The sequence below is a fragment of the Crinia signifera genome, chromosome 19 (genome assembly GCF_055691185.1).
Source record: "Crinia signifera chromosome 19, ASM5569118v1, whole genome shotgun sequence".
In the NCBI taxonomy this organism is placed as follows: Eukaryota; Metazoa; Chordata; class Amphibia; order Anura; family Myobatrachidae; genus Crinia; species Crinia signifera.
In genome coordinates, this window is record NC_139226.1 from 96,917,354 (window position 1) to 96,939,481 (window position 22,128).

Genomic DNA, 22,128 nt, shown 5'->3' on the forward strand with positions numbered 1-22,128 from the left:
TACTTACTGGTGTCACCTATTACTGATATAATTGGTGCTTTCTAGTCCTAACATACTTTCTCATTCCCCATTTGGCTATTAGACAGAACTGTGAAAATTCACAGTGGGCTGTATGAGCAAGATAAAGTACCAACCAATCAGCTCCTTTCCAAACACAGGTGGTATTTACAAAGAAAAAATAAAGGCATGATGCCGATTGGTTGGTGCTTCATCTTTTTGGACAGGATTTCAATCCCTTTATGTCGGGTAGCGCTGAGCACGAGCGGCATTCGGTTCAGTCACTGCCCAGAATACATGCGGTGCAGCGTAATGTTAGAGGTCAAGCTGTGGAGGCACACACCAGCTGCCCCACACACCAGCTGCCCCCAGCCTCCGCCTGCATTGTCTACTAGCCAGGCATCATCCTCTTCTCCACATCCGCCCACTCACTCCTGCTGCTTCCACCTGTCCGCTGCCTCCGCTTGCTCCGCCCACCCGGTAAGCCGCAAAAGGACTGGTTCTAAGCAGTTCCTAGTTTCAGGATCCAAATCCCGTAATTTAACAAACGCCCTGGGATTGGCCTCCTTACTCCAGCCCCAGTCACACTGCAATAATGTTGCGCAGACCGTAGGAGCTGGGCAGTAAGAGATCTTGACAGAAGACATTTACGGTGGTGTAGGGTTGATGATCATCTTTATAAGTAAAGTATTTTATATAGAATTGGGTAAAATACAGACAGCCAATGGAGAGGCTGACAGAGCACCAGCAGCGGAAGGATGATAACTCTATTTGCGGCGATTGTGGGGAGGAGGAGTACGGTGAGGAGACTATTGCAATAATCAGGAGATAAGGAGGGCATGAATCACGGGTTCTTGGAAAGTTTATAATGAAACATAACTAGAGCATTATACATTATCAGTATAGACGCTTACTTTGGGCAGTACTCTAAGAGATGCTGCAATGTAGGGAGATCTCCTTTGGCCGCGGCGTAATGTACAGGAAGTGCTCCAGTGTCTGTTGCTACCATCGCATCATTGGTTCCAAACCGTAGTAACCAACCAATTATCTCATGGTGGCCAAACCTGGCTGCTAAGTGCAGAATAGTGGCACCGGAATTGTCTTTGTCCTGCAAGTAAGAAAAGAAGAGATGGTCAGTGAATCTGCGCCATTGTATGCTGATTGTACTGATGCAGATTTCAAGTATACAAACTCAACATTGATATAAATAACCAGGAACACGTTTTATTCACGATAATAAATAACTATGGTCCAAATTCATAAGCTGACATAAAACCAAAATGTATGCAAATGAGCTATTATCACTGTGCTGCACATGCGCCTACATCGGTTATAGTATAGAAGAACTAATGGTCGAATGCCACTAGAAATACACCTAAAAATAGACTGCCGCATCCAAATCGACAGTAACAGGCATTCAACACAATGAAAAGGTTGACAGGAACATGGTCAGTGAAAAGGTCAACATGAGTTTTTCATGTTTTTATTTATTTCTAGGTCATATAAGTTTTCCCCGTCCCCTTGCATGGCAGACTACACTCACCATGCTTCAGGCCCGCTGCTTCGATGCACTCACCACACTATTATATTGTCCTTCTAGGCCAGAGGCACAAAGCTTCAAAAGTGATAAAATGGAGAGTGATAAACAAACAGCCAATCAGCTCCTGCCTGACATTTTTTTCAAACACAGCCTGTGACATGGCAGGTAGGGGCTGTTTATCACTTTTGAAGCTTAGTGTATCTGGCCCTCTATGTCCACTGGGATGGTAAATTAAGAATGTCAGTTTAAAAAAAAAACATGAACAACTCATGTCGACCATGTTTAGGTGATATTTTTGCTTGTGTCCACCTTCTGTTAATGTCAATCTAGAATATGCCGACCATTTTTAGGCAACTAGTCGCGGTCAACCAATAGTGGTCGAACAAATCACTGCCAATCTAGACATTGTTGATCCATCATCCGGATAAGGTCTACATTGCACTGCCCCATGCCACCATGGTCTTGCCAGTGATAAAAAGCCACCTCTTAGGTGTTGCCACCTCTTAGGTGCGGGAATTTTTACCCATATCCTGGCAATGTTTGTGAAGGCATCTGCTCCATTTGTGAGGCCAAAGTTAGTTGAGGTAGTGACGCAGATTCAGTATTGAATCCTGGCGGTCGGGATCCCGGCGTTCAGAATCCCGACGCCGGAATCCCGACAGCCGAAATGCCGACAGGGGGGGGGACGTGGATCGCCCCCCCTTGCAAGCTCGCTGCGCTCGCCACGCAGCGGGCCCGGTGCCTCGCTACGCTCAGCACACTAATTTATTCTCCCTCCAGGGGTGTCGTGAACACCCCAGGAGGGAGAAAGTGTCAGCATTTCGGCGGTCGGGATTCCGGCGTCGGGATTCTGAACGCCGGGATCCCGACCGCCAGGATTGTAACTGCATCCCAGTGACGCTATCTACCTCCTCCAAGTTGCATCATTTGCAGCGATTTCAAAAAATTTATAGGACAAAATTATAATAATTAGTAAACGTATAACAAACGTATCATGTACCAGCAGCTTGGACCAGCCCATTCAATCTCTAACACCGACATCCTCATCATCAACCTCCCCATTAGTGATTAGTTGTAGTCCTTCCAAAAATTTGGTTTGTGGGGGGCCAAACAAACCAAACACTTCAGTCAGAAAAGTGGTAGTCCATGTCGCTGAACTTTGGGTTGGTAATGTGTATGTCCTTTAAATATCCAACAGAACGGTGAATAGGAGTGTCCAAGGACAATTCTCACTTTTTTTCTGCCACTGCTTTGTGGCAATGTTTTATAGATATGCTATAAACTGTTGTGTATTTGTGCCACTGCTCTGTTGCTTGGAAACCAGCCAGTTTACTGCAGCCTTTGACCTAAGCTGAATTTAACCAATATTGTGAGCTGTTAGGTGGTCAAAATTGACTGGAAATTATTGTCATCATCATCATTATCCTTTATTTACATGGCTCCACAAGAGATCTGCAGCACCCAAATACAGAGTACATAAATGAATAAGCAAAACAGGAAAGAGTGAATCTCACTATGTACACAACAACCCAGGAAGAGTACAATCCAAGGTGAGCACTTTGATAGGAGGTCAAGACTCACTCAGGCATGAGGTATGACCCAGACAGCACTGTAGCCCTGGGTATTATGACCTAAGAATGTAAGTTAAGATGGGATGAAGAAAATAGACACCGTAAATATCTACCCGTGTGAAACCAGGCACATCAGATAGATGTTTTTTTAAGGTTTAACAGAACTTATAAATGTAATTCATATACATAGTTGTTCTTTTTGTTTAAATAAAATACCTTTTTTGAAATGTCAATTTCATACCTCCCATCTTTTTCAATTGAAGAATAGGGACACTAGCGCCCGTTTTCTGCGCACAGCGTCTATTCTATCAGATTGGGGGGGGACTCACAACTGCCCCCCTCCCAGGGCCGGTGCTAGGGTGTCCGGCGCCCTCCTGCAAACCATACATTTTGCGCCCTTTCACATTGCCATTGCAACAAGCTGAAGCCCGATTGTGGGAGTGCATGCAACATGCGATCCTATGGAGGATCTCGGGTGCATGTACATGTATGCATACACCATCTCAGTGCTGTGTCCGCAAAATGTTGCAGGCACTAAAGGTGCCCATACACGCTGCGAGAATCGCATACGTTATGGGCTAGATCACATCGCACGGCATGCATGCAATGTGTGTGCGATGCGATCCGAAAGCAGTACAAAAGGTATGTGCAGTACTCGTGACTGAGGGGGAAAGGAGGGGAGAGAAGGAGAAGATGAAAGAAGAGGGGAGGAGATAGAGGGGGCGGAGTGTTGAGGACTGGCAGCGGCACTGGCACAGCACACTGAGAAGAGGGAAGGAAGGGGAGGCGGCGCTGCTGCCTGTTCGTCATTTGATTGACAGCTGACAGACGCAGGGAGCAATGGGTAGGGGGTGGCTCCAGACATGACATGTCATCCAGGCATTCACAGACAGCGCTACTTGCCTCAGCGCAAGTGTCCGTGAGGAAGAGGGGGCAGGTCGCAGGAGGAGGACAGTGTGTGCGCGGTGCAGGGAGCTGCTCAGCCTCTCCATACTGCCGCCCCCTGTCAGACAGGCGCTGCAAGCGGTGTGCAGGAGGCAGTGACAGTGAGGGCCGAGGCAGCTTTAGCAGAGCAGGGAGGGAGACAGCGCCTTTTCAGCATGGCGCCTCCCTGCTTTGCAGGAGCTGCTGAGTGGGTAGCGCCGGCCCTGCCCCCTCCCCCCGCAGCGGGACACTGCCGGCTGCGTTTAGCTGGACAGTTGGGAGGTATGCAATTTCATTGAACCATTATTACAATGTTCCAAGACCATTTTGTAAGAATCCGATCTGATGTCCTCAAAATCTCAACCCCCCACTAAACCCAAGAACTTACATTCTTCTCTCCCCACATTGGGGCCAATTCTGATTCCATCCAAGGCCTCTAAATGATCAGAAACACTTGTTTACACGGTACTTGTTTCCTAGCACGGCCACAATCGTGTGGATCGTGTACCTTTAAGTTAAGGTACACGATCCACACGATGGACCCGACTTCCTTTGAAATCAGGTCCATTTTGCCGGCAAAGGTTCAAAATCGGGAGGATCGCGTCGGTCTTGTGCCATTATAATGGCACAAGATGAGATGGACTTGATTAAGTCCATCTCACCTTTAAAAAAATGTGAAAAATGTGAAATGGGCCAATATGACCCATTTCACATTATAGATGTCCCCGTCGTCACCCCACGATAGACGCCAACCCGAAGCGTGGCGAGCGCAGCGAGCCCGCGAGGGGCGGCGGTGCGCGTCCTCTGACCTTTTCATTCCCCTACTATCCACGTCGGCGTGGAGTTGAGAATAGAATAGTGTGGCGAGCGTAGCGAGCCATCGAGCCCGAAGTGTGGCGAGCGCAGCGAGCCCCGCGAGGGGACGCGTATAACTTCACAGGTATACGCGTCCGCTCGCCACACTATTCTATTCTCAACTCCACGCCGACGTGGATAGTAGGGGAATGAAAAGGTCGGAGGACGCGTACCGCCGCCCCTCGCTGCGCTCGCCACGCTTCGGGTTGCCGTCTATCGTGGGGTGGGGTTTACGTCGTTAAATTTGGGGGTCTAGGGAATATTTTACATTGAATCCAATGTAAAATCGGGTCCCAGGGACCCGATTTACATTTCATTCAATCAAAAAATCGGGTCGGTCGCGTCGATCGCATCGCATGCGACCAAATCGCATGCGATGCGATCGACCCGATTTTTACGACACGACCACCCCGATGTAAATCGGTGTGGCCGTGCTAGGAAACAAGTACCGTTTACACTATTAGGCCTAAAGGCCATAAGAAAAGCAGGTAGTTGGCGAGGTATGGCGTTCCAGAGATTAGGTACAGGGCAGCACAAGGGACCTACATCAGACTACAGTGTATGTAGACATGTGGGGTGAGATTTAATAGGATGAGAGATTCAGAAAGTGAGAGATTTGGGAAGAAATCTCCTGTTTTTTTAAAGCGGCAATCATTTACACTGCAAAACCAGTTTGATTCTGAAATGTAAATGATTGCCGCTTTAAAAAACCTGGAGATTTCTTCCCAAATCTCTCACTTTCTGAATCTCGCATCCTATTAAATCTCACATGGATTAGATATTATTCATGTGTACCAAATGTTCGACGTTTGAATAAATCATTGTATTCACTTTACAGTACCTTATCATTAGAGTGCATCCTACATAGGACACTAGCTATAGACACCATGCAGCGTCAGACCAGCACTGTATAGTTACTAGACTTCATACCATCCTCTCCAGGACCACTTGCTGCTGAAGTAATGTGCACATAGGGCCTTATTCAGATCTGAGCTCAGAACAAATTTGTTCGGAAAATGGGCAAAACCATGTGCACTGCAGGTGGGGCAGATGGAACATGTATAGAGATAGTTAGATTTGTGTGAGTTATTTTGTTTCTGTGCAGGGTAAATACTGGCTGCATTATTTTTACATTGCAATTTAGATTTCAGTTTCAGCACACCCCACACCCAAATGTAACTCTTTGCACAGGTTACATCTGCTCCACCTGCAGTGCACATGGTTTTGCACATTTTCCAAACAAAATTGTACTGAGCTCAGATCTGAATAAAGGTGCCCGTTTAACGGATCCGTTCGGGACTTAAATAGCACACATTGCAGATGTTACTTGTGCAGAGAGAATTAGATTTGGGTGAGTAATTTTGTTTCTGTGCAGGGAAAATACTGACTGCTTTATTTTTACACTGCAATATAGATCTCACTTTGAAGTAAACCCCCACCCAAATCTCATTCTCTCTGCACAAGTAACATCTGCCCCATCTGCAGTGCACATGGTTTTGTCCATCTAAGAAGGATTTTGTCAGAAAGAATGAACCAAAATAAGGCCCTATGTGATGCGCTGGAGCACGCATCGCATAGTACAGAACGGAGCCGGTCCACAACGGACCGTGTATAGGCTCCTTAAGGCCCATAGTACAGTCCTACAGGTTCTGTGATCACTTTATTCAGCATCCAGATACGATCACTGAACAGATTTATAAAGTTATTTAGTTGTGTTTCGGTTTAAAACGCTCATCTTCAATCATAATCTATTTATAATGCCCAGACCAGTGGTTCCCAAACTGGGTGCCACGGGGTACTTGCAGGGAGACAGTAAGCTGGGGGTTCAAATAAAATTATTTATGGTCCATGCAATAGGCAAAACCAGCACTGGACTCCGTAATTCAAAAAGGTTTGAGTGTACTTGTGTATTATCACGGCGCCCAGTACGCAAATAGCTTAGTGGGCTATTTTGCGTAGGGAAATCTCATGGTGTATATAGAGCTGTGCGATTCGATGCGATATCCATGTTAACTTCACAGGAGTGCTTATACAATGAAATACCGCATAGGATCGCATGGCACCAAATGAGATGAGATGCGATGCGAAGCGATATTTCATGGTATAAGCACCCATGGTTCACAGGAGTGCTTATACAATGAAATATCGCATAGGATCGCATGGCACCAAATGAGAGGAGATGCGATGCGAAGCGATATTTCATGGTATAAGCACCCATGGAGCACACATGGCATGAGATGTGATGGGTGTTTAGTATAACATGTGATGCAATGACCTCTGCCATTGGTTTGCGTCACCCCCAGTATCCACGTCAGCCCGAAGCGTGGCGAGTGCAGCAAGCCCGTCGCGGGGCGGCAGAAAACGTCCTCTGACCTTTTAATACCCCCACTATCCACGTCGGCGTGGACTTGACTTTATATAGTGTGACGAGCACAGCGAGCCCCGCGAGGGGACGCGGATTACTTAACATGTAATCCGTGTCTGCTCGCCACGCTTCAGGCTCGGTGGCTTGCCACACTATATAAAATCAACTCCACGCCGACGTGAATAGTGGGGGTATGAAAAGGTCGGAGGACGCGTTCCGCCGCCGCTCGCCACGCTTCGGGCTAACATGGATAATGGGGGTGTGTTATGGACACATTCACACCAGCAATATCATTCATCTGACACAGTAACGACAATGTGTGTCAACGAGTAACTGGTCGAATTTAGTCAATAAATAATGATTCAAGAACATATAAAAATTCATAGCAACATTAATCAAAAATAAAAGTGACAATGATTCAAGAACAATTATAGTAACAATAAGATTAATTAAAAAGTCAATCAGCTTTTGGGAGCAAAGTCAGTGCATGCATGATTCTGTCAAATGGGTGATCTCCTGCCAAACATTTTCTCCAAATAAACTCTTGCAAATATGAGTCTAAATGATGGCGAGCTGTACCACATTGGCGCTTGTTCCTCCGTTTAGCTGAAGCCCAAATTCTCTCAATTGTTTGGGTGTGTACACCACTTTCGGGATCCACGAAATTGTACTTGTGGTTAACACGGGCATGGTGGTATCCTGTCCGTTCCAATTCGTCCGTGCTGTAAGCACTCCAGCAATCACTATAAATAGTGGTTCCCGGCTCAATGTGGCTGTTAATAGCGGCCATGAGGGTGCTGGCATCCCGTTGTGGCACTGCAGTGATAAAACACTGTCCCGTTTCCCGGGATATCCTTCCAAACACCCATTGCTGAGGTAAAACTCTGCCCCCATTACTCTTCCTTTTGACAAAAAGGCTTTCATCTACTTATACGATCTGTCCAGGGCCCCCAATGCGGCGCTGCGGCTGTGCCAGCAAGTCCACTGTGCATGCCTCCCGCATCTAGTTATTATAGTGGACCACTGTCTTATTAGACAGGTTCAGGGGGCGGGAATAACACGGAGCGGGAAGGGTAAAATCGCATCACATGGTAATAGAACGTTATGCGATTTCACTAAGTTAACATACGTAGGGAAAGTGGGCGCGGTGATAATACACAAGTACCGGTTTGAGAATCATTATCCCAGACCAAGATTTATATAGAGAGTAAATTGAATTTAATATATGAAATAAGTACATATTGAAAACTAGAACAGCACTAGCTTATCCTGGGTATAGGTCACTGGCTCCACCCATATTAAATCGACATGCATTGGGGTCGACCACTGAAGACTTAGGTCGACACATGGAATAAGTCAACAGGGTTGGAAGGTTGACAATGGGACGGTCGACACGAGTTTTTCACATTTGTGTTCCAAATGTCGACATGGACACTGTCAGAGTGTACTGCTTCGTTCGGCACACTACGTTATTCTTGCACCATGCCATAGTGGATGGTAGGGCATGAAATACAACCGTTCAGCAAAAAAAAAAAAAAAAGGTACTCTTTACCTAGAACGGCGCCCGCGATTAGAATCGCGGGCGTCGGGGGTAAAAAATCGCGGTCATCGCGGGCATCGCGGGTAAATCGCGGGTACATAAAAATCGTGTACCCGCGATCACCGCGATTTTCCCATAGGGAACAATGTTAAAAAGCCTCATTGACCGCGATTTTACTTTAAAATGCCTCAATGCCCGCGATTTTTACATAGGAATCAATGTTAAATGGGCTACAGAGCCCAAATAGGCACAATTAACCCTTAAATGTCACCCCAATTTTTGTACGCCACCCCACGATCCACGCCAACCCGAAGCGTGGCGAGCGCAGCGAGCCCGCGAGGGGCGGCGGTACGCGTCCTCCGACCTTTTCATGCCCTACTATCCACGTCGGCGTGGAGTTGAGAATAGAATAGTGTGGCGAGCGCAGCGAGCCACCGAGCCCGAAGCGTGGCGAGCGCAGCGAGCCCCGCGAGGGGACGCGGATACCTTCACAGTTATACGCGTCCCCTCGCGGGCTTCACAGGTATCCGTGGCGAAAAGTGGACACCTGTGAAGCCCGCGAGGGGACGCGTTTACCTGTGAAGGTATCCGCGTCCGCTCGCCACGCTTCGGGCTCGGTGGCTCGCTACGCTCGCCACACTATTCTATTCTCAACTCCACGCCGACGTGGATAGTAGGGCATGAAAAGGTCGGAGGACGCGTACCGCCGCCCCTCGCGGGCTGCGGCGCTCGCCACGCTTCGGGTTGGCGTGGATCGTGGGGTGGCGTACAAAAATTGGGGGGACATTTAAGGGTTAATTCTGCCTATTTGGGCTCTGTAGCCCATTTAACATTGATTCCTATGTGAAAATCGCGGGCATTGAGGCATTGAATGCAAAATCGCGGTCAATCAGGCTTTTTAACATTGTTCCCTATGGGAAAATCGCGGTGATCGCGGGCATCGCGTCGCGGCCGTTTATGTACGGCCCGCGATGTCGCGATCACCGCGATGGGCGCCGTTCTAGGTAAAGAGTACCAAAAAAAATCATGTCGACCTTCCCATTGTTGGTCTAATGCTTGTGTCGACCTTCCAACCCAGTCGACATTAGCCATGTCGACCTTCTTCATGTGTCGACCTTCAGTGACCATATCCCTTTATCCCTGCAGTCAGATACTTTCCACAGCTGTAAAATACAAAGCAAAATGATCAGCTCAAGTAAAAGGCTTTCTGCAGAGCGTTGCACCTGGGAATTGGTGCGTTGGCTGTAGGATCTCCCTAACTGTGCCAAGCTGTCATGTCTTGTTAATCCCATTCTCTCACCCACAACATGGCTTTTTACACAAATTACCTGTAATACTTTTAAGCTATAAGCACATCACATGCTTTCACATCCACCCTGCATTGTGCAAGCCGATTAGCTGCTCATTTGCATTCATTGTTTCCTGTCTCATGCGCTACACTTCCCAGGGACGCTCTTACTGCTGAACAGTTATCAAAACCCCTCAGAAATCATATAGAACAGTGATGCAGAAATCATATAGAACAGCGCTGCAGAAATCATACAGAACATCGCTGCAGAAATCATATGGAACAGCCCTGCAGAAATCACGCAGAACAGCACTGCAGAAATCATATAGAACAGCCCTGCAGAAATCATATAGAACAGCGATGCAGAAATCATATAGAACAGCCCTGCAGAAATCATATAGAACAGCCCTGCAGAAATCATATAGAACAGCAATGCAGAAATCATATAGAACAGCGCTGTAGAAATCATACAGAACAGCCCTGCAGAAATCATATAGAACAGCGCGGCAGAAATCATATAGAACAGCGCGGCAGAAAGCATGCAGAACAGAGCGGCAGAAATCATGCAGAACAGCGCTGCAGAAATTATACAGAACAGCCTTGCAGAAATCATATAGAACAGCCCTGCAGAAATCATATAGAACAGCGCTGCAGAAATCATGCAGAACAGCACTGCAGAAATCATATAAAACAGCCCTGCGGAAATCATATAGAACAGCCCTGCGGAAATCATATAGAACAGCCCTGCGGAAATCATATAGAACAGCCCTGCGGAAATCATATATAGAACAGCCCTGCGGAAATCATATAGAATAGCCCTGCAGAAATCATATAGAACAGCCCTGCAGAAATCATATAGAACAGCCCTGCAGAAATAATATAGAACAGTCCTGCAGAAATCATATAGAACAGCCCTGCAGAAATCATATATAGAATAGCCCTGCAGAAATCATATATAGCATAGTCCTGCAGAAATCATATGGAACAGCCCTGCAGAAATCATATAGTACAGCGCTGCAGAAATCATATAGTACAGCGCTGCAGAAATCATATAGAACAGCCCTGCAGAAATCATATAGAACAGCCCTGCAGAAATCATATAGAACAGCCCTGCAGCAATCATATAGAACAGCCCTGCAGAAATCATATAGAACAGCGTGGCAGAAATCATGCAGAACTGCCCTGCAGAAATCATGCAGAACCGCGCTGCATAAATCATATAGAATAGCACTGCATAAATCATATAGAACAGTGCTGCAGAAATCATATAGAACAGCGCTGCAGAAATCATATAGAACAGCACTGCAGAAGTCATATAGAACAGCCCTGCAGAAATCATATAGAACAGCCCTGCAGAAATCATATCAAACAGCCCTGCAGAAATCATATCGAACAGCCCAGCAGAAATCATAAAATGCAGCACTGCAGAAATCATATAGAACAGCCCTGCAGAAATCATATTTCAGGCCCAACTGCTGCATTACTAGAAATGCTGATACTAGGAAAGACAATCCCAGGATCCCGGATCCCAGACATTTTTGAGTCCCAAAAGTACCCGGGATTATTATCATTACATGGTATTATGAGATTTAAAAAACACTGGGACAGATGTATTAAGCCTGGTGAAGAGATCAAGTGGAGATAAATCGGAGATAAAGTAGAATGTGATAACACACCAGCCAATCAGTTATATTTCAAGAAAATGACAGTTGGGAGCTGATTGGATGGTGTGTTGTCACCTTTCACTCTACCTCTTCACCAGGCGTAATACATCTGCCCTACTGTGTGATATGGGGGCAGTGGAATAATACTTACCTTCTCAGTTTTGGTTGCATTGTCCAGCCTGGGTGCCCATGGAATAGTCACCGATAGGCTGGGAGCACACTGGGCGGAGACATCATCACCATTTGGCGAGCTCCTGCCCAGCGACTAAGAGAAACCACATCATGAGTCTCCAGCTTTTCTAATGCAGCCGAGTCTAGCAGGAGTGCAGACAATGCACCTGCTGACAAGGGAAGCTCAATCTTATCTTTGACCAATACCCATTTTTTCACTGCCAAAAAATAAAAACTGGTAATTACCTGGTCTACCTGGGAATCGGCTCAGTAGAAACAGCTAAAAGGAAAAAAATAGCTTTCACTCACTTTCTGTTATGACATCTTTTAGCACACAAAGGAGTAATTTGGTTCGTCGAGTGGCCTCTAGTGGTTACTGGGGGTACTTCACCTCATAGAGGTGATGATAGATAGATAGATAGATAGATAGATAGATAGATAGATAGATAGATAGATAGATAGGAGTCTACTGTTGTGTCCTGGGATCATCGCTTTGTGACTAAGACACAATTTCGACAAAAAAAGAAGCGCAGACGCCTACAAAGTTGCACAGGACCTGGCCGCTGAGTGGTATATGAATGAAAAATGAAAAGAGGTGATGTTGCCCATAGCAACCGATCAAATTCTGCCTTTTTTCTGTCTATGTTTGGTCTTAAGCCCCATACACACTTGCAAATCCCTGCCTAGTGTGTATGGGACTTTAATACACAGTACCAACCACTGGGCAACACCACAAAACTTTGAAGAATGAACATGAATGGTTTGGGTTTATTGAATGTGGAGGTGTGCGGAGTGTGTAGGTGGTGCCTTAGAAGTTCCACAGCTGTCGCTTGCATTAAGTTCCACAAATCCGCCTCTCTCACAGCCATCCTTAATTTTGTGATATGCAGACTCAGGGGAGCCCCCCAAAAAACAGCGCCCTAGGCAGCTGCCTGAAGTTGCCTAATGGTAGAGACGGCCCGTGTGGGAATAACGTTGTTGCAAAAGTGGTTGTGAAGATACTAAAATGCGGCATGTATTTTTTCATACTCAAGCTCCATACACGCTTGGCAATATCGGCGGCCGCGAGGACCAGAAGGGGTGCCGACATTGACAAGTGGTTGCTAGCAGGGGGTCGGTAGCAGAAGGGAAGGGAGGAGGCGAAGCACGGCCCTCATTTACAATGTGCTCCCTCGCCTGTACATGTAGATATTGGGGCGGGGAGTCATTAACGACATGCAAGATGGAGAACATCATTAACGACCCGCAGTAGCGAGCAACGTTGTCGGTATGGGGCATACACAATGTGTGACGTTATAAATTATATCAGCGTCTAATTGACACATTACACTAATTGGGGGGAAACTGGCTCAGGTGTAGACATTGACACAAAAAGGAGATCAACTTTTTTTGTTTGTGTCTACATTTTGTCAATGTCAACATTTTGTTGTCTACCTGCGACTGTCAAACTAGGCATTATCTGTGAGCTATAATCACAACCACCAGTAAAAGGTCTATATATATATTGGTTATATAGTGTGAAGCCAATCATTACAAGCAAAGAGAAACAGGATGAAAAGTAAGAAGATTCTAGAGGATATAGAACTTTAGCCAATTTACCAAAGACACTTAGGGGCTAATTCAGACCTGAATAGTGGTCAAGACGCTGCCCGGATATAGCGAGATCCGCCTTGCAAATTACAGTGAACGCCCTGCAGATGTGTAAGGCGAATTGTCCAAACCCCATGGTAACAGGCTTAGCATCGAGTGATTTTTATACTGTCATCCCAGTTACCGGAGATTTAGGGCATAACTCAGACCAGTTACTAGGCTGCGTGTAAGGTAAGTGCCGCCCTGCCTAACACACACACACACACACTAATCCATAGCATGCAGGGGATTGTGTATTCAAAAAATATCCTCACATGCAGCTAAAGGGGAGAAAAAGACTGGGCGTTCACCTGCTGGGGGAGGCCGGCTGACGTCACATGACATCAGCGACCGCCCCGTATTCGGCAGTCAGCGGCGGAAATAAGTCAGTTTAGACAGACTTTTATTACCGAAGGGGAGAAAAATGATTAGATGGTCAGTGATGCGCAAACCCCAAACATCAGTGAAATGGCCGAATCAGCCCCTTAGTTGCGCTGAGATGAAAAACAAGGAATATGCAGGCTGGAGATGACATCACACAACCTCCCCTAACAGGTATATGCAGCCTTGTACTGACGTCACACACCCTCCCCTAACAGGTATATGCAGCCTTGTGCTGACGTCACACACCCTCCCCTAACAGGTATATGCAGCCTTGTGCTGACGTCACACACCCTCCCCTAACAGGTATATGCAGCCTTGTGCTGACATCACACACCCTCCCCTAACAGGTATATGCAGCCTTGTACTGACGCCACACACTCTCCCCTAACAGGTATATGCAGCCTTGTGCTGACATCACACACCCTCCCCTAACAGGTATATGCAGCCTTGTACTGACGTCACACACCCTCCCCTAACAGGTATATGCAGCCTTGTTCTGACGTCACACACCCTCCTGTAACAGGTATATGCAGCCTTGTGCTGACGTCACACACCCTCCCCTAACAGGTATATGCAGCCTTGTGCTGACGTCACACACCCTCCCCTAACAGGTATATGCAGCCTTGTTCTGACGTCACACACCCTCCCCTATCAGGTATATACAGCCTTGTTCTGATGTCACACACCCTCCTGTAACAGGTATATGCAGCCTTGTGCTGACGTCACACACCCTCCCCTAACAGGTATATGCAGCCTTGTACTGAAGTCACACACCCTTTCCTAACAGGTATATGCAGCCTTGTGCTGACGTCACACACCCTCCTCTAACAGGTATATGCAGCCTTGTGCTGACATCACACACCCTCCCCTAAAAGGTATATGCAGCCTTGTTCTGACGCCACACACTCTCCCCTAACAGGTATATGCAGCCTTGTGCTGACATCACACACCCTCCCCTAACAGGTATATGCAGCCTTGTACTGACGTCACACACCCTCCCCTAACAGGTATATGCAGCCTTGTTCTGATGTCACACACCCTCCCCTAACAGGTATATGCAGCCTTGTTCTGACGTCACACACCCTCCCCTAACAGGTATATGCAGCCTTGTTCTGACGTCACACACCCTCCTGTAAGAGGTATATGCAGCCTTGTGCTCAGAGGCGTACCTAGATATTCGTAGGCCCCATAGCAAAATTTTGTAAAGGCCCCCTATTTAGCAACTGATGATGATAAATGTATGTAAAACATATTACTTAGACAGCAAAGATGGGCCCCCTTCAGCTATGGGCCCCATAGCAGCTGCACCCCTTGCACCTATGGTAGTTACGCCCTTGCTTGTGCTGACGTCACACACCCTCCCCTAACAGGTATATGCAGCCTTGTGCTGACGTCACACACCCTCCCCTAACAGGTATATGCAGCCTTGTTCTGACGTCACACACCCTCCCCTATCAGGTATATACAGCCTTGTTCTGATGTCACACACCCTCCTGTAACAGGTATATGCAGCCTTGTGCTGACGTCACACACTCTCCCCTAACAGGTATATGCAGCCTTGTGCTGACGTCACACACCCTCCTCTAACAGGTATATGCAGCCTTGTGCTGACGTCACACACTCTCCCCTAACAGGTATATGCAGCCTTGTTCTGATGTCACACACTCTCCCCTAACAGGTATATGCAGCCTTGTTCTGATGTCACACACCCTCCCCAACAGGTATATGCAGCCTTGTGCTGATGTCACACACCCTCCTCTAACAGGTATATGCAGCCTTGTGCTGACGTCACACACCCTCCTCTAACAGGTATATGCAGCCTTGTACTGACGTCACACACCCTCCCCTAACAGGTATATGCAGCCTTGTTCTGACGTCACACACCCTCCTCTAACAGGTATATGCAGCCTTGTGCTGACGTCACACCCCCTCCCCTAACAGGTATATGCAGCCTTGTTCTGACGTCACACACCCTCCCCTAACAGGTATATGCAGCCTTGTTCTGACGTCACACACCCTCCCCTAACAGGTATATGCAGCCTTGTTCTGACGTCACACACCCTCCTCTAACAGGTATATGCAGCCTTGTGCTGACGTCACACCCCCTCCCCTAACAGGTATATGCAGCCTTGTGCTGACGTCACACACCCTCCTCTAACAGGTATATGCAGCCTTGTACTGACGTCACACACCCTCCCCTAACAGGGATATGCAGCATTGTTCTGACATCACACACCCTCCCCTAACAGGTATATGCAGCCTTGTTCTGACGTCACACACCCTCCCCTAACAGGTATATGCAGCCTTGTTCTGACATCACACACCCTCCCCTAACAGGTATATGCAGCCTTGTTCTGACGTCACACACCCTCCCTTAACAGGTATATGCAGCCTTGTTCTGGCGTCACACACTCTCCCCTAACAGGTATATGCAGCCTTGTTCTGACGTCACACACCCTCCTGTAACCGGCTTTAGTACGCCTTTGTTTTCCGTGACACTCCCAGCATTTTTTTCACAATGCCTAGAGTTTGTCTAGACACCCCCAGTAAACGACCACCTCTACACATACACACACACACACACACACACTTCGGGCCGTATTCATTTAACCCCCGCACCGGCCACTCACCCTATTCAATGTTCCAGGGGGAACCCTTGCTGTCAAATGACGGCGAGGATTCCCCCAAACAACGAGGTTCACGGCTAATGCAGGGAGCCTACCAAAAACCCATCGAAGTGGAAACAGTATGTGTGTGTGTGGGGGGGGGGGGGGGGGGGGGGGAGAGGTGGTGTCAGTTAACAACAACAACAAGCGGTCAGAGCTGCTAGGTGTCACAGCTCACGAAAAGCATTGAATATACCCCTTCATATCAATCCCCTTGCGACTGGCTTGCGAACCAAAGGCAGCGCACATGTGCATTAAGGCCCGGTTGAACACGCAGTCTATCAATAATTATCCTCCATGGAAATTTGCGTCAGGTCTGATTAAGCCTCTAAAATCGTCTGCAGACCCAAAGCAGTGCCCAGAATGTGGTGTTATGTGGGTACAGACTAGGATCCGTGCCATAATCAGCTATAACAAAGTCCGGAGCAGGCCCCTGTTGTTCTGTGTACAATAGACCGGTCATTGTTCCCAGACTGCAGCTTCTTCTGCTCAGTGAGCTCCGATTGTCTGGAGGTCACTAGGAGGAACGGCCATAGGCTGTAAACAATGAGTATGTTCCCATTTCCATGCATTGATTTCCCAGGCTGGGAAACACTGTCTCCTCACCCGCTGACTCTGACACGGTCGGTGGTGGGAACATGTGAGTAGGCAGGGATGGGTACAGCAAATTCTATCTATCTATCTATCTATCTATCTATCTATCGCAGAACCAGGAATCTATATACTTTTGGTTTATTGGGTTTGATAAACAGCTTCAAACTCTCCTGCAACGCTCAGATCAGGAGAAGGAGGTAGAGAATGGGAGCATTTTATATTGTCCCAACCCCATTCAACAGATGAATGCAAAATACACCCTGAGCAGTGTGTACGCACCTATCCGATATTAGCTCCTTGGAAATGAGTATATGGCAGACCGACAGCAGCCTTCAGGTAGTGTGTACCCGGCTGTACAGCTGACCTGGGCAGCTATCGTGCGGCAGAAGCTTGGCACACTGACTTATTACAAAATGGCATCTTACCCCTGACCTCTTCGATATAAACGGCTAATTTATTTCCGCAGCACTTTACAGAGACATTAGTCATTCACATCAGTTCCTGCCTAGCTGAGCTTACACTCTATGGGCCTAATTCAGACCTACTGGTTAATTAAGCTCCGGTGATCACGTGCCCCCCCCCCCCCCCCCGAATCCCCCTGCTCCTCTGTGAGCGTATGTGTACGCTTACACATTCGCTTGCATGTGCCCATACAGAGGAAAAATTGTTTGATGGTTGCTCCCCTGTTCACAGCACAAAAGTAGCCCAGGACTTACTTTAGGGGGGAATTCAATTAGCCCTGATACGTAGGTTTTTGCGCAATAGTTAAATTGTGGCCAATTCAATTAGCTGCGGCAGTTAGCATGCATTCATTCTCCATAGGACCTAACATGAATTATTTTTCAAGTACCCCATAGCAGGTGCATAGATTTGGAAAATCCCTATTTTAAAAGAAAAAAATGTTGGGATTTGTTCCAGAACCAATTGAGACACCCTACCTAATGATTCATTGGGCACTCCGAATATTTAGACTATCTTAATTTGGCCAATGATTACATGTTATTTTGGGGGTGAGATTCTGCAAAGTGCAGTTTAATAGGTTTCAAGATGTGGTGCGGGTATATGGGGGTGCGGGTATATGGGGGTGCTCTATGTATATGACAGGTGTTTATAATATTGCAGGTGATACTTAAGGCCCATACACACTGGGCGACTTTGAGCTGAAAGTCGCTCAAAACAGCAGGTTTGAGCGGCTTTCAGCTCAAAGCCGTCCAGTGTGTATGCCCGGGTGCTGCTGCGCGCTCCCGCAACATCGCCGGGAAAGCCGTTCATCTGCTGGTTATACCAGCAGACAAGCGGCTTTCAGGACGGCTTTGCATATCGCTCCACTATGTAACGCCGTCTCCCCCCCCCCTCCGTCGGCACCGGGCAGGGGGAAAGTCGCTCGGTGTGTATGCACTGAGCGGCTTTCCCCGCAGCGATAAACGCGATCATCGCTGTCCGTACACACTGGGCATAGTCGCCCAGTGTGTATGGACTTGTAGAGAATAAACCTACACCTGATTTCTTTTTCTAGTAGCCTTAGTACATTGTTTAACATGCAATATCCTTTTGTAAAGGTTATATAAGAATTAAATTATGACAAATAAAGTTTTTCAAATATTGAAAGGATATTGTTTCTAGTATTAGAATCCAGAGTGTCCATAAATAGAGACCATTTTCGAAATAATTTTTTGGCTCCATGAGATAGGTCTAATTATGCGTATTTCAATAGGTGTTTTTAATGACATTTTAAAAATGGCTTACAATATATAAACTTGCAGGATAGTTTAATGCACGCAGGATTTAAGTAGGGTACTGCTTTCCTAGCACGGCGCCCGTCTCATTGATTGTATGCCTTAAGTTTAAGGTACTTAAGGCATACAATCAATGCGATGGACCCGATTTTTTAATCTCATGGATCTTATGCATAAATCGTGAGCCCCCAATAACCATTGTTAACGCCACCAGCACTATCAACGCCAACCCGAAGCGTGGCGAGCGCAGCGAGCCCGCGAGGGGCGGCGGTACGCGTCCTCTGACCTTTTCATACCCCCACTATCCACGTCGGCGTGGAGTTGATCTTATATAGTGTGGCGAGCGCAGCAAGCCACCGAGCCCGAAGCGTGGCGAGCCCCGCGAGGGGACGCGGACTACTTTACATGTATTCCGCGTCCGCTCGCCACGCTTCGGGCTCGGTGGCTCGCTGCGCTCGCCACACTATATGCCGCACAAACACATAAGATGCATGAGATGCTTGAGATATCAGCCCTACACATACAATCTAGATCGTGGGCGCCGTGCTAGGAAAGCAGTACCTTAAGTAGAATATTTAACTTGCAGAAATATATTTGCTTTCTATAATATTTTTCACCTTCCTAAACAAAAAAAACAAAACACAATTTATGAACCCCAAAGACATTACTTTTGCAAAATAACAAACTTATATATTGTTATCCAATATTAATTTGTTTTATGTGGACTTCAGGTGGATAACCCCATTTTTGCATATATTTATCACAGATGAAAAAGCAAGAATTAAATGGGCGAACGCTGGAACGAGCATTTTCTAATTTAATTTATCATTAAACGGAAGCAGGCACGCAGGTTCTAATTGAAATTAGCTGGTGATAGGTTAATGAGTGTTAACTTAATGGACCAGACACATTATCACCTCTAATTGTATCACCCCTTTAGCAGAACTTAAACTCATGACCTCAAGGCGGTGAGGGAATAAAGGTAACCCCATTACTATGGTGCTGTACAACTACTGAGATTGCTGGCCTGTACGCTTGATTTTATCTACCGGCTGTCATTGGGTATGGCTGAAATGGTCATTCATTCTACTGAGAAGGGGTAACTACATAATCCATACAGTGTTCCTACCATATTGGAGACAATGCTGAAGAGGTTGTTCTCTCCCAGGGTGAGATTTACCAAGCCTTGAAAAGTGATAAAGTGGAGAGTGATAAAGTTATAGCCAATCAGCACCTAACTGCAATGTTACAAGCTAGGCGTGACAAATGACAGTTAGGGGCCAATTGGTTAGTGCTTTATCACTCTCCATTTTACTACTTTTCAAAGCTTCATACGTCTGGCCCCAAAGGTCCTTTCAGAATATCCTGTGGGATGATTCACATTCTCACATTTGAGGATAAAGCCGGGTACACACTGGTCCGATCGGACCAATCAGACCAGAGTATCGCCTACATAGATCAGTGGGTACTCACAAGATGCACACTTCTTCAGTCGCTCACGGCGTTGGTTCTGAGCACAAGGGAAATCGGCAGTAAAGTCGGAACGCAATGCTGTGTACCCATCTGAATACTGGAGGATTGAAGAACATTAACCCTTAAATCACAGATCTTCATAAAAGCTTATAAGCACTTCCCCTTCTTGCATTCTCCCCCCTCTCTGTTACTAGTGCGCCTTCTATCTAGAGATACCAATCCCAGGATCAGGAACGGCGAGTTACAATGATTTTTGCCTATAAATTGCGAGGATTCAATCCCAGGATGTTGGGATCAATCTTGGATTTTGGTTTTGTGACCGGAGTGCTGAGCACCAGCAGTACTCAGCATAGGCGCTGTACACCTACCCAGCAGTGCGCAGCGTGATGTCAGAGGTCACACTGCTCTAGGCCCACCCCTTCAGTGAACTACACTGCAGCATAGATCACCTTATATCCAGTGATGGATGTGCCACATGTCATGGCTTCTACCCCTCTGTGCAAGCCTATGCAGCTTACAATGCCCAGGTGTGCACCCGCATGGCATGTCGATGGCCTGGGATTGGCCTCCTTACATCTACCTACCAATAGGGAATGTGATCCTGTCAGCCACCAGATAGCGACTGTACCCTACTCTTGACTTCCTCCATACCCATCACCCTGCCACGGGTTCCATCAGTTGTGATCCATTGTAGGTCTGGAGTATTGTGTTGTCTCTTGTACGGAACTGTGGACACCTTGCAGCGCCCTAAATAAGATATAAATAATAAAATGTCCCTGCTTTAGGGGGAACACTACTAGTATCCATGTTGGCTATAGATGTCGAGGGTTTTTACATTGAATAAATAGACAGGGCGACGAGTCAGTGATACAACCACATATTTACATATCTTAATATAAGCACAACTTAAAATATAGTTGCACAGCAGGTATATACCTACGTATCAGCCAGAAATGTCTTCTAGCTTACACTAAGGGGGTGATTCAGGTGGGATTATAAAAGGCAACTCCTATAATGGACAAAACCATGCTGCACTGCAGGTGGGGCTGATGTAACATGCACAGAGTTAAGGCCCCCAAACACTAGTCCTAAGGACAAGTTGGACCAGTTTGCCCTTGGAGCCCCCCGGCAGGTTCGCTTTCAATTTGGCACTTGATGTGCCAAATTATACATGCAATAAATCGCATGTGATTTATTGCATGTATATCCCCGGGGAGCTGGCAGCGGGGGGGAGCGGGCAGGGGTCTGCGTGGCGCGAGGTGGGCAGCGGGGTACCTGCAGCACTGGGCAGTAAGTCAGCGGGGTCTGGGCTGGGAATTAAGTAGAGCTATTTGCTGGGTGGTGGGGCGGGAAGCGCTGCTGAATTTGACAGCAAATACACGTTGAGTATCCCTTATCCAAAATGCTCAGGACCAGAAGAATTTTGGATAATGGATTATTCCGTATTTTGGAATATTTTTATATTTGAATGAGGTAGCTTGCATTTATGTTGTACAAACACAACAAACACATGAAATACACACAAATATATTGTATTTGTGCATGAAACAAGGTTTTAAAAATTAACCAAAGTTTGTGTACTATCTCAGGCACTGAATTTGAATGCCAAGCAATCATGTCCTTGCACATATGTATTGGCAGTTACATGTTATTTCCCCAGTAGTGGCAGTTACAGATGTCCCCGGTAGGTTTTTAGCAAAAAATAAAAGTACATTTTGGAGACTATGGTTT

At 46.8% G+C, this 22,128-nt stretch overlaps 1 protein-coding gene across 7 annotated transcripts in view; it reads right to left on the reverse strand.

Annotated features, from left to right (window-relative positions):
- ESPN (espin) overlaps positions 1 to 22,128 on the reverse strand; it is a 171,249-nt gene that overhangs the window by 146,021 nt on the left and 3,100 nt on the right. For all 7 annotated transcript variants that reach the window (XM_083162977.1, XM_083162975.1, XM_083162979.1 and 4 more), the window contains exon 2: positions 912 to 1,105. In XM_083162977.1, the coding sequence (XP_083019103.1) occupies positions 912 to 1,105 (194 nt within the window). The remainder of the gene's footprint in view (positions 1 to 911; positions 1,106 to 22,128) is intronic.